Source organism: Perna viridis, chromosome 1, assembly GCF_037379345.1.
Source record: "Perna viridis isolate PV_CMFRI_1.1 ecotype Kerala chromosome 1, ASM3737934v1, whole genome shotgun sequence".
NCBI lineage: Eukaryota > Metazoa > Mollusca > Bivalvia > Mytilida > Mytilidae > Perna > Perna viridis.
The window spans coordinates 3,785,731-3,802,128 of NC_142445.1; the positions used below are offsets into that span (position 1 = coordinate 3,785,731).

Below are 16,398 nucleotides of genomic sequence, written 5' to 3' on the forward strand. Positions count from 1 at the left end.
GGGTAAAATATTTACGACGTTATGCCAAAATTTGTGAATACGCATGCGTACAGCCCATAGAAACAAAAATTATTTACATACAAATTGTTCACTCAATAATTTATTGTAATTATTGGTTTTCACACGAAGCAGTGCATTGCACGCTATAGGGATTTGAAATTACCAGTTTGCTTATTAAATTAGCAGGTAAAACAATTGTCTTATCACGAACTTGGTACCCATACAATACTAGTCATATATTAACATATTATTCCACCTGATTTTTGTCTGTTTCGATGGAATTTACCTCTCTATCCTATCAAATTTGCGGTTGCAAAATTTATGAATTATAACGAATAAGAAAGTTGCATGAAGATATGACATGTCCTTATCAGGTTGGAAACAATACCTCAATATCTGCCAAAAAATACCAAAGGCAAAGTGTTAATCCAGTCTCCAGATATTGGGATAATCATGATGTTTTTGCTGTGGTATTTTTTATTCTTACGTTTATAAGACGGGCGACCAAGCAAAATCAAAATTAGGCTTCCAAGATGGCATAATTACTTGAACTACCAAAGCATTATCAGTGGGATTTTTCAAATACACAAAAATACTATAACAATACCAAAATGTGAACATGAAACAAAGTCATGTTTACCCCAAGTTAAGGGTTCTAGTAACTATCTATTTATATAATAAAATAAACTCCATGTAGCATAATGGTCAAGGAGTAGTTCTCGCTGCAAGTAATTCTAGCCATCAATCTTTTTTTCCCTCCTGTGAAATCAATTCATGCCCCAAATTTTAATACAAAATGTCCAACAGACTGCTGATATATTGCTTTTAAAAAAAGGGGGCTATCACATACATGTGAACCTACTAGCGGTAGTTCAATTCTACCTGAGTTAGAACCTTCCTAATGTTCCACTGTTGAAACAGAAAATCTACCGTTTTCCAAACATTATACTGTAAACAAATTTTGGATGCCATTTTTTTTATTGACTGAACGAAAAAACCTGAGAGGGTCGAATAGTGACATTTCTGGTTGATCTTGGGTAGACAGGTGAACATGTTGATTACCGTTAATTAGGGTCATAAACAGTAATTTAGAGCTTTAGTGGTTATTGACAAGACGTAATTTAAAAGATTTGTGATGATTATATAACAACAGGAGATGATTGACAATTATCCAAAGTTTTAGTGGCACACGCTTAAAGTATTAAACGATTTATTACTGGGACTGGTGTAAATATTGATGCAGGACATATGATCTTCAGAAGATTATGGGAACGTTGACCATGCATTTACTGAAAATGAAATTGACTCAAAGTATGGCTTGTTTTTTATCCAAGTCAATTGAGGAACTAAGTGAACTTTTCTATTTGGAGCACTCTCACAATCATCAACCATCAAAATGCCGAAACGTAATATTTCGTCTTCAGCACCTCCTGCCAAGAAAGCAAAGTATTGTTCCAAATTCAATGCTGCGTGGAAGTCAAAGTTAAAGTGGTGCCAAGCCATTAATGACTATTTGAAATGAAATCATTTTGATGCATATTTATGCAATAGTAACAATTGCACGTAGTGACAATTTTTAAATGAATATTATTTAATTAATACTAGATGTATACAAATGTAGTAATAATGACACTTTTAAATATAAAGATATTTATATTTATGCTGTTCTTGTTATGTAAAAATTGTCAATAATAAATAAAATCATTAAAATGTCCAAGTGCTACTCCATCAAAAAGGTCTTTCTAACTATTTAAATAGAGTATTCAGCATTTTTTTCTCATGGAAACAGACTTAATACAAGGTCTTTCATAATTTTCACACACATATTTAACTTGTTATGCCACGAAAAAAAAAACATTGATAAAAAACCTCCAGTTTTCAAACCAAATCTCCAGCTGAAAAATGACAAATCTCCAGTTTTGAAGGAATGACTTTATCACATGTATGCTATCATTTAACAATTTTCATTGAGGAATAAAATTTTGGTGAGCAATTCTTTTTGCTACTTTTTAGGAGCCTAAATTTTGTCAATATACAAGGGAAATTTCAAGTTGTGAAAATACTGTATTCAAATTCTGGTTCCATTTGGTTAATACCAATACTTTGTTGATTGTACCAGGAGTTTCCTTTTTTTCATATTTCTTATCCATTTGTGTTTGAGAAAAAGATGATTACTTGAAAGCTTTAAAAAAAGAAGAGTTAATTTGTTGCTTGAAAATGTTCTTTTCTTGATTAGACATATAAGTTTGCATGTCACCTATAAACTAATCTGGTCAAAAAGGTCTTTTAAGAAAAATATATAGTTACAGCATTAACTGTATCCGCATCAGGAGGTTGTACTGTAGAGAGCAATGTTAAACCACTCATTTGTTAACAAAGTCACTGATGTGCCTAGTGGTATTACCCGGTAGGCCAGCTGTAGTATGCCCTGTGGTATGAGGATTTCCTCGTCAATCATTGAAGACCAATAGATGTCCTTGGACTGATATTCTCATTCCCATGGGGTTGTTGTCTGTGACATATACACCATACCTATTCTCATTATATGTAATTTTTTGACACAAGTTTTTTATTTTTAGATTTGAAACATGAGCAGTGGTGAGGAAGAGCCCAGGGATGAAGAAGAAGAACCCTCTCAAAGATATACTCAGCCTTTGTCTGCTCTACCTCCACGAGTAGTTCAGCAGGAGGAAAGTCAAGTTGAGGTGTCTGCAAGTCCTGCTTTCCAGTGTCTAGATGAGGTTAGGCCGAGTTTATTTATCTAAACTTAATGCTGAAAAATGTATGAACTTTTGTTTCTATACAAATGCCATTCACTAACTTATTCATAAGTTCATGAAAAATTAAATGAAACAAGAAAAACCTGTGCTGGTGATACAGGTTCTTTTAGTCATATGATTAAGCATGTCAAATTTTTAAGAAAAAGTGTCAAAATATGAAATCAGACACATGATTTTTATACTAAATGTGATTCGTATTGTTGTTCATATCCTTACTCAGTTAACAGACATGTATGTTTTTGTTTCTTTATTTGTAGCTTTTCAATGATGGTAAATTGACAGGCACAAGATTGGCACATCTTAAAGCCAAGTATACAGACTTGCATGAAACATTGAAAAAGTAAGCAAGCTTAAGGATTTTTGATATTAAATTAAACATGTATAATAAAATTTGTCTCTTACCTCCTTTTGGAACTTTGACAACTGTAAAACCGGAAGTAAAAGACAGATGAAATTTCACTCACCACATAAATATCACTAAAAATTTAATGAAAATAATCTTATTTGCTCTCTTAAAAAAAAATCAGTATACCACTTCTTCTTTAAAAAAAAAATAGGGCATTAATGGAACATTAAGTGAAACCCTGCACTTAATGGTGAAAAAAAGGTGGATGGCTTAACTTGAAAACTACATTTTTGATTTTGCTGAAAGTTGAATTTTACCTTTGTTTATGGTGCTAAAAAATCATTGATCCGTTCTCTAGTTATCATCTGGGAACTGTTTGGGGACAGAAGGACACACAACTTTTTGGAGCGTAGCACACAATTCCTTGCCACTTCTAGTGGTGGAGAATAAAAAAGCATTGCAAACACATATTTTTGCTCTCTTTTCAAGGGGTATTGTATTCGTTATTTTCCTTTCAGAACTAGAGATAATGAATCCAACCTATTGAAGCAAGCTAAAGAATTGCAGGTAGAGTTAGATAGACAGAGATCAGAGTTGGAGAAAGCTGACAATCTTCCTGATAAGACGTCCAATCTAGAAGTTGTCAACATCAGGCGTGATATTCTGACTAGTGTCAATGCAAGGGATGAAATACTTGACAGAGAGTATCAGCTAAACTACAAATTTGAAACGTAATTGTTTATTTTGTCTTGCATGCAGTATTCAGGGATCATGCTGGGCTTCGCCAATGTCGCAATATGCGATTTTTTATTTGATCTGGCGACAAATATAACCTGTTGGTGATTTTATTGGCGCCTGGGTTTTGTATATTAAAATTGACAGAATGTTAGTCTGCAACCGATATTCTCTCCATGTCCAGTTCAACAATTGTGTTGACACAATTGTTGAACTGGTCAGAGTTAATTGACTATTATTAATTTACGACTGAAGCCAATCAAAGGTAATTAGACTAGGTGACCGTGACTCACAATATCCTTATGGGAGGTGCCAATCAGATGTAAATATAATATTGAGCCAATCAAAACTCTCATCATCTGATCAAAGGTAAACACAATCATGGCTATGTGCATGTGGCTACACACTGGCTTCACCACCCTGTTAAACCATAAGATATATTCAGAAACAGATTTACCTTACAACAATAAATAAAATCCAATTAACAATGATCATCCCATCAGGAAGTGTCTAAAACACTTCGAAATGTAATAATTGATAAAAGAAAAAAGATGACAATTGTTTACACTTTTGTCATATGGCTTTTTGGCAGGAAAATCGGTAAACAAATAGAATGGGAATTCCCAAAATCTAATTAAGGAAATACTGTCAGAGGGTATTATGTAATAATGATTCAGATATCAAGCAGGAGTACAAGAGATAATTAAAAAGGGACACAATAAATGGTCCATGGTAGTTTGCTTGAAATATAACTTGAAAAAAGAATCAAACTTGTTGAAAATTTATAGATAAAAAAATCATTATAATTTCAGATAAATTTAATTAGACCACAAAGGATAAAGGTCAACATGTTTAAAATCAGGGACTATATGAGCATAGTAATATTAAGTCCTTGATAGAAATAAAACACCTGTTTCTGGAGTAGTACTTTATTATTTTGCATATGAAAAGTGATGGAAAGTAAAATGGTTTTAGATCCTGACTAAGACTAGAGCTAAAAACATGCTTTATACATGCATCAAGAATGAATCTTGGGTACATGTATGTCTTGAATGAAGGTGTTATTTTGATGAATTGACAAAGAAAACTCATCAGTGGACTTAATACTGTCATACCTTTGGCTCTAATTTCTGAAAATTGGCGAAAAAAATTGACAGCTGGCGATTTTTCTGGCGACAGAATTTTGGAAGCCAGAGCAGACCCTGATTATTGTTACTGTTGTACAGAAGAATCTAATTGATTTGATTACAACTTCTGACCTTGTTTAAATGGAATAGCCCAAGGTAAATACAAGTTGTGCTAAATGAATTCATATATTGAATTAGTAACAACGGAGCTTGAACGCTGTGGTAATTTAAATAGACACCTTTACTCATGCAGTTAAACTGCTGTAGGAGAATTTTTCCTTCTCATGAAAAATTCTACCTGTTAGCCCATAGGAGTTTCAGTAGGTGACCACTGGAGTGTGATAGAATTAAAATAAAAACTCCTGTATTGGTGAAATCAGTATTCAAATAGCAATGTTTTATTTTCCCTTTGTTGAAGTTCTCTAGAAGTTTATGTTACATGTAATCATATTATTAGGGGGAAATAAATCATGATTCACTCCGGATAATTTGACCATCTTGTTGCAAATTTTGAATTTTTATTTCTATGTAATAAAAGAAACCTTAGTGATTTTTTCCGTATTAGCTAAAGCACATTTCCAAAAAATTCAGATTTCCAAGTCTTTGTATAGTTTACGTATACACATGTCCACTAGGAAAATTCTACAAAAACGACACAGCTTTATTCATTCTCCATTGAGGCAATGTTGTTCCACTTTCATCCCAAATTTATAAAGATTTCAAGCTGTCTCCTTTGAAGTTGACAACCATCAAGGCTTTTTCCTGCAGGTAAAAATCTCCTACCGTGTAGGAAAAAATCTCTTACTTTCAGCTGATTAAATGCTGATATGGGGGTGTCTATTTGAATGACCACAGAGTTTCAATAGATGAATTCAATTAGCAAAACTGGTATTTACCTTGATTTATTCCAGTTCAACAAGGTCAGAGGTCACAGGCTTTGAGGCTACATTGTATTGTAAATAGACAGATTACTGTTGTTTCTTTCAATTTGATTTTAACTAGTAAATAATCAAAAAAGGTTGGGTACTTCACTGTCATGTATCAAAATTATTAAACAATTTCATTTCCAATCAGGAAAGATAATACTTCTGTAATTAAATTATTTAGCAGCAAAAATTCATGTTTCATGTTTCTCTTGAGTACATACATGTATTTTATACAAATGTTTGTGCTTTTTTACAGTTTGACAGAAGAGAAGAAAATTTTAGAGAAAGAATTTGCCAGACTTCCAAAACAAGGTGTAAGTAATTGTTGTTAAAAGTTCATTTCTTAAAAAATATATAATTTTTGTTTGTTTTGTTTTTTCTTGCATTATTTGCCTTAATTAATATAAAGGTTGCATAGTCTTGATATCGTTAGTTATTTTAGCTCCTAAATTTTTACAAGTACACTGGAATATGGTTATATTAGTACGGTAAATCCAATGAAAATATGGTGCTAATATGTCATTCCTAATTTTATTATGTGATCCATGTGTTATGTGACTATTATGGAAGTCGAAATAAACCACTTTTTTCAATTCACTTATTGTTTTCACAGGAAACAGAGAAAAAGATAAAAGAGTTACAATCTGCGTGTGATGAAATAAAGAAAGAAATAATGCAGAGACAGATGGAGAGCAAGTCTTTTAAAGAAGATCTGGAGAATAATAATAGACAGATTGTACTGGATAAAAAAGAATACGAAAAACTCATCGATGAAATGGAAAAGTTGAAGGTTTCTTTTTTCTTTTGTTTTCTTAAAATTGAAAGAATTAAAAGTACTTAACTATTTATCTGTTGTATAGTTTTAACATATTGTAGAACAGTAACTGCAGGTGTAGAGCCATCATATAGTTTGATTGAAGCTTTATCATTAAAAAATAAATCCAGTGTTTCAAATAAATGAAGAACATCATATTTAATTATTCAGTTATGAAGTACTGTAAATAAAGAAGTTATTTTGATGTTTTTATCATAGCAAAAAATGTGGCTACAGTTGCAATGATCAAAACATTTTACATTACAGATGCAGGATTTTTCTCTGAATCACAAAATTTCAATTGTATTTTCGATGAAAATTACAAAATTGCCAAAATTTCTGAATTTACAGTATATTGTTGATGTTTGATTTCATGGACTTCTGTTATGGAATGATTGAGTTCAAGTTAGTTTATCTATTACAAGGAGGTTTAGTTCAAGTTTATTTCTCTGTTACAGGGGAATTGAGATCAAGGTAATTTCTGGGGAATATAGTTCAAGCACAATTTCTTGTTTACATGGAGATATACGAGTAGTTCAAGTACATTTCTTTGTTTACAGGGAGATTTAGTTCAAGTCAATTCAGTTCCTAACCAGTTAATGAAAGAAAAGGACAAGTTACAGAGACAATTTAAGTGAGTGTTGTTAGATAAAGGTACATTTACTGGTGAAATTGCCCTCTAAATTTTGTGTAAATTGATGCTTGAGTCCAAGCAAACTTTTCTTGAAGAACAGGAGCATTTCACTCATTTTATTATATAACTTACTAAAAGAAAATTATTATTTAAATGTAAGAAAATAACTGGAAAGATAAGGAATAAATTATTTACAAATGGATGGTTTCAAATTATTTATTATATTGAAAAAACTTTTTATACCAGTAGTAAATATCTATTATTTATTTCAGTGAAATAGATAAGAAACAGAAATCTAGTGACAATGATCATGAATCATTGAAAGATACATTAAAATTATTGGCTAAAAAGAAAGATGATCTATCTGAAGAAAAGTTTGAATTAGAAACAGAGGTGGAGAAAGGAAAATCATTGGTTGATCAGAAAAATACAGAAGTCAACATGATCCTGAAGGAAATTGAGGCATCAAAAAATGAGCAAGCTACTCTAGAGGGTGATAGGTAAAAACCATAATTGTGCTTTTCTTTTTTTGATTCCTGCATTGTAGATTTAACAATGCATTTGATATGCCATATAGTTTATGTATTTTATTATCTTATTTCAAATAAAGCAATGAGTAAATTTTTGGTACAACTGATTGATAATGTAATGTAGAATGTATTTAGGTTTATTGTAGGCTTTTTTTTGGTGTAATGCCAAACCTTGGCGATTATATGACTTACAGTACAAATGGATAATTTCTGTTTGTTGTTTTGAAAAAGAGAATAATTTTGATTTCAGAGGAACCATTGACATGGGTTTGAGACATATAATGTTGGAAAAGAAAAATCAACATGAAACTCATGCCAGGAGAACCAGGGAGAAAGATCGTGATCTAAAGACTCTGAAGAAAGCTGAGCTACAGATGAAAGTAGCCGATGAAAACCTTCTTCATACTCGATCAGTCAATGAGAAAACCAAGTCACAGGTCAGATGTGTGAAAATCACATACTTTAATGAAAAGCTTAGTCTATGATGTTGTAATTATTAATCAATTTCTTTTTGTTTGGTAAAGTTTAAAACCATCCTCAGAACCCAGCCTCTGTGGCCTACAACTCCATCACCCTTGGGTCATTTGGCATACTTTTCTTTGTTTTCTGAAAATTTGTATCAGGCACACTAGACTTTGTCACACTTTTGTGATGGGATTTGTTTTGACAAAAACCCAATTCTCTAATCTTATCCATTGCAACTTTAGAAAAAATATTTCTTCATTGTACGCTGTCAGCATTCCAGATTTTGTTTTGTCACCATAGAAATTCAATAGGAATCCAAACATCCACAGGTGAATTTGGCTAGAAAAACAATCTGGAACAGTTACATGCTCTCTGTAATATGATGGATATTAATGGGTTTTAATTAATTGGAAGGAGTGAATAACCAAAATATGATCACAAGTGTTGAAGAACACTTAGATTTAACAAGTGTGCAGACCTTGTTCAGTGCACAAGTTAAATCTTAATGTGTTCTTTCAACAAGTAATTTGATTTTTTGTTATTCACAATAAACAATTGATTTTTCTATTTATTACTTAGATTTTTCCTTATATTTATTACCAATTTTCAACATGAATTTTAAATTTTGTGATCGGCTAATTGATAATTGTACCATGATGTTTTGGCGGGAGTAAGTCCAAGAGTAAAATTACAAAGTTTAATTCACAGTGTGAATTATCAAATTGTTTAACACAGGGAACATCCAGTAAACCACTGCTTTCTATATAATACTTGCTTTATGACCCAGGAGTGATGGTTAGGTATGCTTGAAGGTACCCCTGGATGTCTTAGAATGGGTTTAGGCCAGTTTCAGCTTTTTTTATCACCAATATTATACATATAAAACTACACACTAGTAATCTGAGCTGATATTTACTGTCAGGATAAAATATACAATAAGCAAAATAGATGATGGTTGAAATTTTATATCATATTGTCTTACAGATTAATGTATAGATACAATTTGAATATTTTACCAGCAGTTAGAAACTAAAAACAACCCACATCTAATTTGTTAATTTCAAATTATATAGCTGACTTTGGTAATTTTAACTAACAAGTTTATGATTTAAATTTTAGGTTGAATCTTTGCCAAAAGATGATGGGTCCTTAGCAAAGAAAAAGGCAGATTTGGCCAAAGAAGTTGAGATGGTTAAAGTTTCATTGGCTAAACATGTAAGTATAGTGATACTTTAAGAACTTGTAAGGAGTCTTCACCACATAATTCACATTCTTTAAGGTAGATCATACCTTACTTTAAAAGTTGATAGATTTTTTCTCAAATTTTGTAAAAATAACACTTATCTGAAATTATTTCATATTTCAAAAAGAAAATTGGGGTCACCAAACTTTTTTCTTGTAATATAAAAAAAAACTAAAATTCCCACTACATTTCTATAAAACATTTTCCCGCCAATTATCTCCACCTTGAAAAAAGGGTTTATACAATAAATGTCTGTAATTTTACAATAAGTTGGTTTATGCTAAAAAATCTTTTTGAATAATTTAAAGACAATTTGTTTGCATCTTTTCAAACACTATTTGCTCATTGGAATACATACTTCTGTATAATTTTGCAAGATGGCAGAAGAGAATGTGCCATGCAATAGGTTTGATCTTTCTTAAATAAGTATGCAGATATCTTTTTAGGTGGTTCAATAATTTAAATTATTGGTATTTAAATGCCAAAAAAAAATCGAAAAATTATATTTAAAAGGACATTTATATTTCTGTTTCTTGCTGTCATTAGGAATTTCAAGAAGAAAAAAGATGTCCTTTGTTTTGAACAAAGGTCATTTAACCTTTATCTCCAGCAAAAATGTTTTTTTATTTTTACATTAAAATTCTACTATAAAAGTATTTTAATCCCCTTTTTATTTGTTCAGAATAAAGTAACGACAGACAAACACATAGCGTTGGAGACAAGTGCTGCCCAGGAACAGGCATTATTGTATGAACAGAGTGATTTAAGAATAGAAGTGGTGGAACTTAATCGTCTTGCTGCTATAAAGGTACCTATTGTAAAGAAGTGGATTTTGGGTAGCTTGCAACTTCTGAATATACAATGTCACTACAAACAAATTTCTGATACTAAGCAAAAAGCAAGGTTTCAGTGGCTTAGTCAAGAATGTAAAAAACATTCATAAGAGCATGAATATTTCATTTATTATGACTTGTATTTCTAGGCTGATGAAAGAGAACAGAAAGCCAGAGATTTTATGAGAGCTGAGATCAGATTCCATAAAGCAGAGGAAGATCTTCAGACAAAAGATCTGCAAATCACTGATCATAAAAAGAAAGAAAAGGAAATGGAAATCAAGTAAGATTTTAAAAAGTTTCCATTACATGATTATCCTTCAAGTCAATTAAATTGGTAGTTTGTGTTTCCACTGCAATTTGTAATGACTTTTTTTTATGAAATGCTCTTTCAAAGAGAAACCAGATAGATTTTTTTTTCAAGATGATAAAATAATAACTTAATTTATGTCATTTATGCCCGAATTAACATCTTGAGAAGTGCTGTATTGAGAATATTGGTTGAATTTTAGTTTTGCTCCTTTTAAAAAAAAGTGGCATAAAGGTTGATTAATGTATAAAAGTTTATTTTGTTTATATGGTGTCTTTCAGATTAAAGGAGTTTGCCAAGTTGTATGATGTAATTAAGAATGAGAGAAACAAATGTGTCAACTTGATTCAGACAAGTACACAGAAAGCTGCAGAAATGAAGGAGAAAATCAAAATGTTACAAAATGAAATAGAAATCTTAAGACACACTGTCAATGACAAAGATAAGTAAGTATTCTCTATAGTTATTATAAACTAAAATAGTAAAGAATAGAGAGTATTTATTTTCTCACTTGATAACTTTTCCATACCTATACAATTGATGACTATTTAGAAACTAAACAAAGTAAACATAAGATGGTACCTGGATGAGTAATTTAAAGGTATCTCCAGTGCATCGTTACAGGCATTCTGCTTGAATTGTAATTTTTCAAAATAAAATGTGTTGTTAAGTGCATTTAATATATAATTCAATTCAAATGAAACAAAAAACAAACTGAATGTCATTTTAGGATTCTACAAAATCAAAGATTGAAGCACATGACAAACATCGTAAAGAGAGACAGTCTGTTGAATGAGTTGTCTAAACAGAAAGCTGTTTATATGGAGATGAAGGCTCAACAAGATCAACAGAAAATGGACATGGCTAAACTAAACATGATGATAAATCAAGGAGAGGAAGAGAGTACCAGATTGAGGGACCAGTACTCCAAAGAACTCAAGAAAAGGAATGACAGGTAACCGATATTGTAGACTAGCAATGTTGGCATGCCACTATTTTTGGTGCAAAATTACAATGTTTATTATACTTTAATTTTGTTTAAAATTTATTTCTGACAATGAGAATTGCTGACAATTATTGTCTATCTAAATCAACGTTTTTAATTTATTCATATTCATATTTGTTTTTTTGTTGTTTTTTTTTTGGTTATCAGGGGTTTGAAGTTAATCCAGATAGAAGAGGAAGTAGCAACTTTCTATGAAAAGGTCAACATAGAAGGTATGGTTAACATTTAATAAATACATTGGAACATTAAAATATGTCTTCGTTAATATACATAGCTTTTATGTTCTTCAGGTCACACTGTTTCATTGAGTTACATTTTTCTGTGTAAAGATAAATTGCATTTTTGTTGCTTCACTATCAAGATGCACGGTACTCTGTTTTTGCATGTATCATTTTTTTTCTGTTTTTTTTTTTACTTTGATATTTTGGATATTACATGCAAATATAATTGAACAGGAAATAATTGAAAATAGTATTTCTTAAAAAAAATATTCTTCCATGATTAAAAACTGTATTGAGTAAAAGGAAAGATATTTGGTCTGTGTATTTTGCAATATTATAATCTTTCTCTACAGATCAGTTAATAAGGAATGGTAATGTAGAGTTACAGACCAGAGAAGAGGAGATCAGATTCCTTAATATGCAGATGTCTGAGGAGAAGAGGAGCATAGAGTTGTTAAGGAAACAAGTCCCTCAGAAGAAAGCTTTAGAACAGGAGCGGGAAATATTACAACTTCAGGTTAATAGACAAGGTCTTTCAGTGAATGGATTTAAAATTCTAGTTGAATGCCAATGCCTAAGACTATTCATAGTGATTTCATAATAGATTAACATGACTCAAACATTAAATTAAAAAAAAAGGACTTTGGTTCTTAAGTTTTATAGCAATAATAATTAATGACGTAGTTATAACTTTACTTTTGTCAACTCTGTTCTGTTCCTTTGAAAATTAAAAAATAAACAAATATATTACTGATATTGTCAGTTCTTAAATATATATTGTTTTTTTTTTCAGTTGGAACAATGTCAGGAGAGGATGGTAGAATTATTTAAAGAATTAGAAGATCCACGCAATGTTGACAGAGTACGGTATTTAGAGGGTAAAGATCCTACACCTACAGAACTTCATGAAAAGATTGAAGGGGTAAATATGATAGATTGAAATTGTTCTTGTTTGAAGGTTGTAATTTCTCTTTTGTTTGAAGGTTGTAATTACTTAAGCTTTACAGTTACATATAACAATAATTTATTATGAGAAAACCTTATTTTGTGCTATTTAGAGAAAATTGGTCTGTTCTTTTTTAAACATTGGCCACTTTATTCTTAAATGTTATCCGAAGAGAAGAAAAGTCATCAAGCACTGGAAATGTTTTAGTGTTATCATTTTTCACAATATGATGTACAGAATGACTGATTTTCATTAACCTATTTGCAGTTGGAAATGAGGTTAGCAGAGAAAGAAGAGGCATTATTAGAAAAAGATTTAATATTTGAACAAGTCACACGGTTGGCAGATAGAGTGAAGAAAAAGGCGGAGTCGGGTAAAGAAGATACATTAGATCTTGCCAAAAAGGTATTTGCACTTCTCTCAATGTGCAGCTAATGATACTGCTTTACTTAAACTGCTTCAGGTATTGATATGCTAAACTGCTTCAGATATTGTATATTTCCTCTGACAACAACTTTACAATGTGATGATATGTAAATTAATTTGTTTTTTTGTATACCTTAGTTCTGCATTGGTTAAACCAGAATAAATGATATATTATAAATTTTCAGTTGATATTTTGAGAAATCAAAACTTTATAATCCATACAATTTTTGGGATGTTATGTAAAATGTGTGCTGGTATAACAACAGTAATTATATATCATTAGATCTATTATATGGACATTTCAGTAACAATGTGGGTAGGTCATTACTGTAATTATCAGCTGCATTTTCATAACTGCTTGGCAACTGATAAACTTTTTTTCACTTTTGCAGGTCAATGATTTGCAAGCAAAAATAAAGGAAACAACAAGGAAGATGATGGCACAAGTGTCTGAACTTTCTATGAATCAAGCTAATGCATTAAAACTTCAACAAAATTTAAAAGAAAAAGAAGCTGAATTAGAACAATGTTATATACGTATGGAGAAAGGTGAGCCTCCAAATGATGATTATGAACGTGCGTGGCTCAGAATGTTACGTGATGATGAGATTCGACAGAGAGATAAGGAAGAAATCAGAATGGTGAGTTTATTATTATTAGAACAGTGCTGTCATAGTTAATTACAATTAATTATTTAATGGAAAGTTCAGTTATATTTATTTAGTGAAAAAAATTGTTAGAAGTTAGAAACTAATTAACTTTTTTAATTTATGCACTTTTATTGCTGTGACTTGTGTCATTGTTAAATCTTAATGAAATGAGGTTCTGCCATATGTTTAGGTCTTTTTATGAATTTGACAATGCATCATCAGGAAAAGTGTGTGTCATGATTATAAACTTCTAAAAGTACAGTCGAACCTCGTTAAGTCAAAGTCAAAGGGACCATGCAAAAATGTTCGAGTAGTCTGAAGTCAAGGATAAACTGGAAATACCAGTAGTTTGGTCAATGATTGTTTCTGTATTTGCATCATTTGTTGTACTTGTACATGTACAAAAATGTACTTCACTTTACACGGACCTTCGTAATGTTATGTGTTTCATATCAGAAGATATTTTTTTTGTATGTTGTATATCATGTTTGAAATACTGAACTGCACCTAGTGTTTTAGTGAAATTTCCTTTTTATTTTTTCTATATCAAAAACTTCATAGTTCATATAAACATGCTGCTTTGTTTGATTCGCAATCAGGAGTATCGTCAAACCATGTGCTCCACAATATTACGATAAAATTTCAAATTCAATAGGGAAACAAATGTAGTCGTTGAAATACCCTTTCTATCGTCTGTTTGATGTTTCATTAAATAGTAAGATACCATTACAATTCATCGGTATTTTTTTTTTAAATTTCAAAATATCAAAATATCTGATATCACTGTTAGTGTAAATTCCGATGTGTTATTAATAAAATTTGTTTCTTTTAACAACACACACAATTTTAAATTAATTAAATAAACAAATCAAACCATAAAGAGTGTCAACAAATTAAATTTAAATGCAACACTAATCGTTGTTAAAACACACTTTGATCATGGTTTGTAATAAAGCAATCAGTTTTTCCGACTAATTAGTTCACTTCGAGACATCAGGGTTAATTAACCTCGAAGTTTGATCGAGGGGACTGATTGATTACCTCGAGTTATCTGAGGTTTCAATTTATCCAAGTTCGAGTCATCCGAGGTAAAATTGTATTGGAGTAAGGGGAGTTTTGCTGGGACTTTGTAATTAGTTCGTTATCCAAGATTTCAACTGATCCGAGTTCGACACTTCGAGGTTCAACTGTATATGTGATTTTATAATTCTTTTTGGAAAGTACCAAGTGTCCATTTGTTACTAATGATTTCTTTCCTTCTTGATCTGAAGAAGTCATATTGAAGCACGATAGAAAAAAAATAATATGGTTTCAAGATTATAAAGAAGTGGAAAAAGGCTTTATGAGTTCAAAAATTGTCTTTTTACTATGATGGTTTAGATATGTTGATAGTATTCCATCATTAGAATTATAGAATATAAGGTGATCAGTGACCACATTACTATACATAAAAAGTGATTCTACACAAACTTCTTCAAATCTTTTCAGGCAGAAGAAGAGGAAGAACAATATAAAATTGCCGGTGGTGTCACAACAACAGCTGAACCACGTCCTAACGCTTATATTCCTGATGATGACAGTGAACTACCTATACCAAGACCATATGGCAAACATGCTCCATTTAAACCTTCAGAGCCAGGGTCAACAATGAGACATGTCAGAAAACCTGTTCCTAAACCTATTGAAATTTAATGTTTTGGTATATTTTATTGATATCTGTGATACCCATGTTGCCTGTGATGCTATGAATTATCTACCTTGACCAGCTGTACCTGAGAAAAATTGTTTTCTCAGCTTTTAATGGTGCATATTGTAATGAATATTTCATATTTGAGTCACATAAAAAAAAGTGAAATACTTAGAAAAAGACAGTTTTTGCACTATATTTATTAAGCAATGTATTGCACCTTGTAAGAAAGTGAGGAGGTTGTAGGGATAGCATCCTGACAGCATATTGATATTACTTTATATGATGTTGATAAAGTTTTTCAGTAACTTCTAAATTGATTACACCTTTTTACTATTTTTATTCAACTTAACTTTAAATTTCCATCATGTGGCACTTGTTCCAAACCTTTAACTCTGCCTTGTTATTACAGTGCTTCTACCATAAGGAATATGTTTGTAATTACAAATATTTTTGATCATGTTAACATTGGTAATGATTTCTTGTCAAATGAATGTGGCCTTTGATGTTGGTTGTAACTGAACACTGATAAACTTACTTTTCATTATACTTTAAAATTTATTTTTGTTGATGGTAATAAATAATAAAAGGTGCTTCTTAATATCCGTCCTGAAATTGCTACTTTTTGTTGCAAAGAATTTCTGTTTGTTTTGTATGTATTTATTTAATAAAAAATGTACTAGACATCATTAGTTTTTATATCGATCTTCTCCTCACCA

The 16,398-nt window shown here is 31.0% G+C and overlaps 1 protein-coding gene across 1 annotated transcript; it reads left to right on the top strand.

Annotated features, from left to right (window-relative positions):
• The first annotated feature begins 47 nt into the window (after positions 1-47).
• On the top strand, positions 48-15,836 carry LOC148626891 (coiled-coil domain-containing protein 146-like). Its single transcript, XM_088556262.1, has 20 exons — positions 48-186; positions 2,580-2,741; positions 3,038-3,120; positions 3,645-3,857; positions 6,171-6,228; positions 6,528-6,704; positions 7,289-7,362; positions 7,635-7,862; positions 8,143-8,329; positions 9,477-9,572; positions 10,283-10,408; positions 10,583-10,716; positions 11,025-11,189; positions 11,474-11,698; positions 11,897-11,961; positions 12,324-12,487; positions 12,764-12,892; positions 13,184-13,321; positions 13,735-13,983; positions 15,481-15,836. The coding sequence occupies exons 2-20, from the start codon at positions 2,589-2,591 to the stop codon at positions 15,682-15,684; spliced, it is 2,868 nt and encodes a 955-aa protein (XP_088412388.1). The 5' UTR covers positions 48-186; positions 2,580-2,588; the 3' UTR covers positions 15,685-15,836.
• The last annotated feature ends 562 nt before the right edge of the window (positions 15,837-16,398 follow it).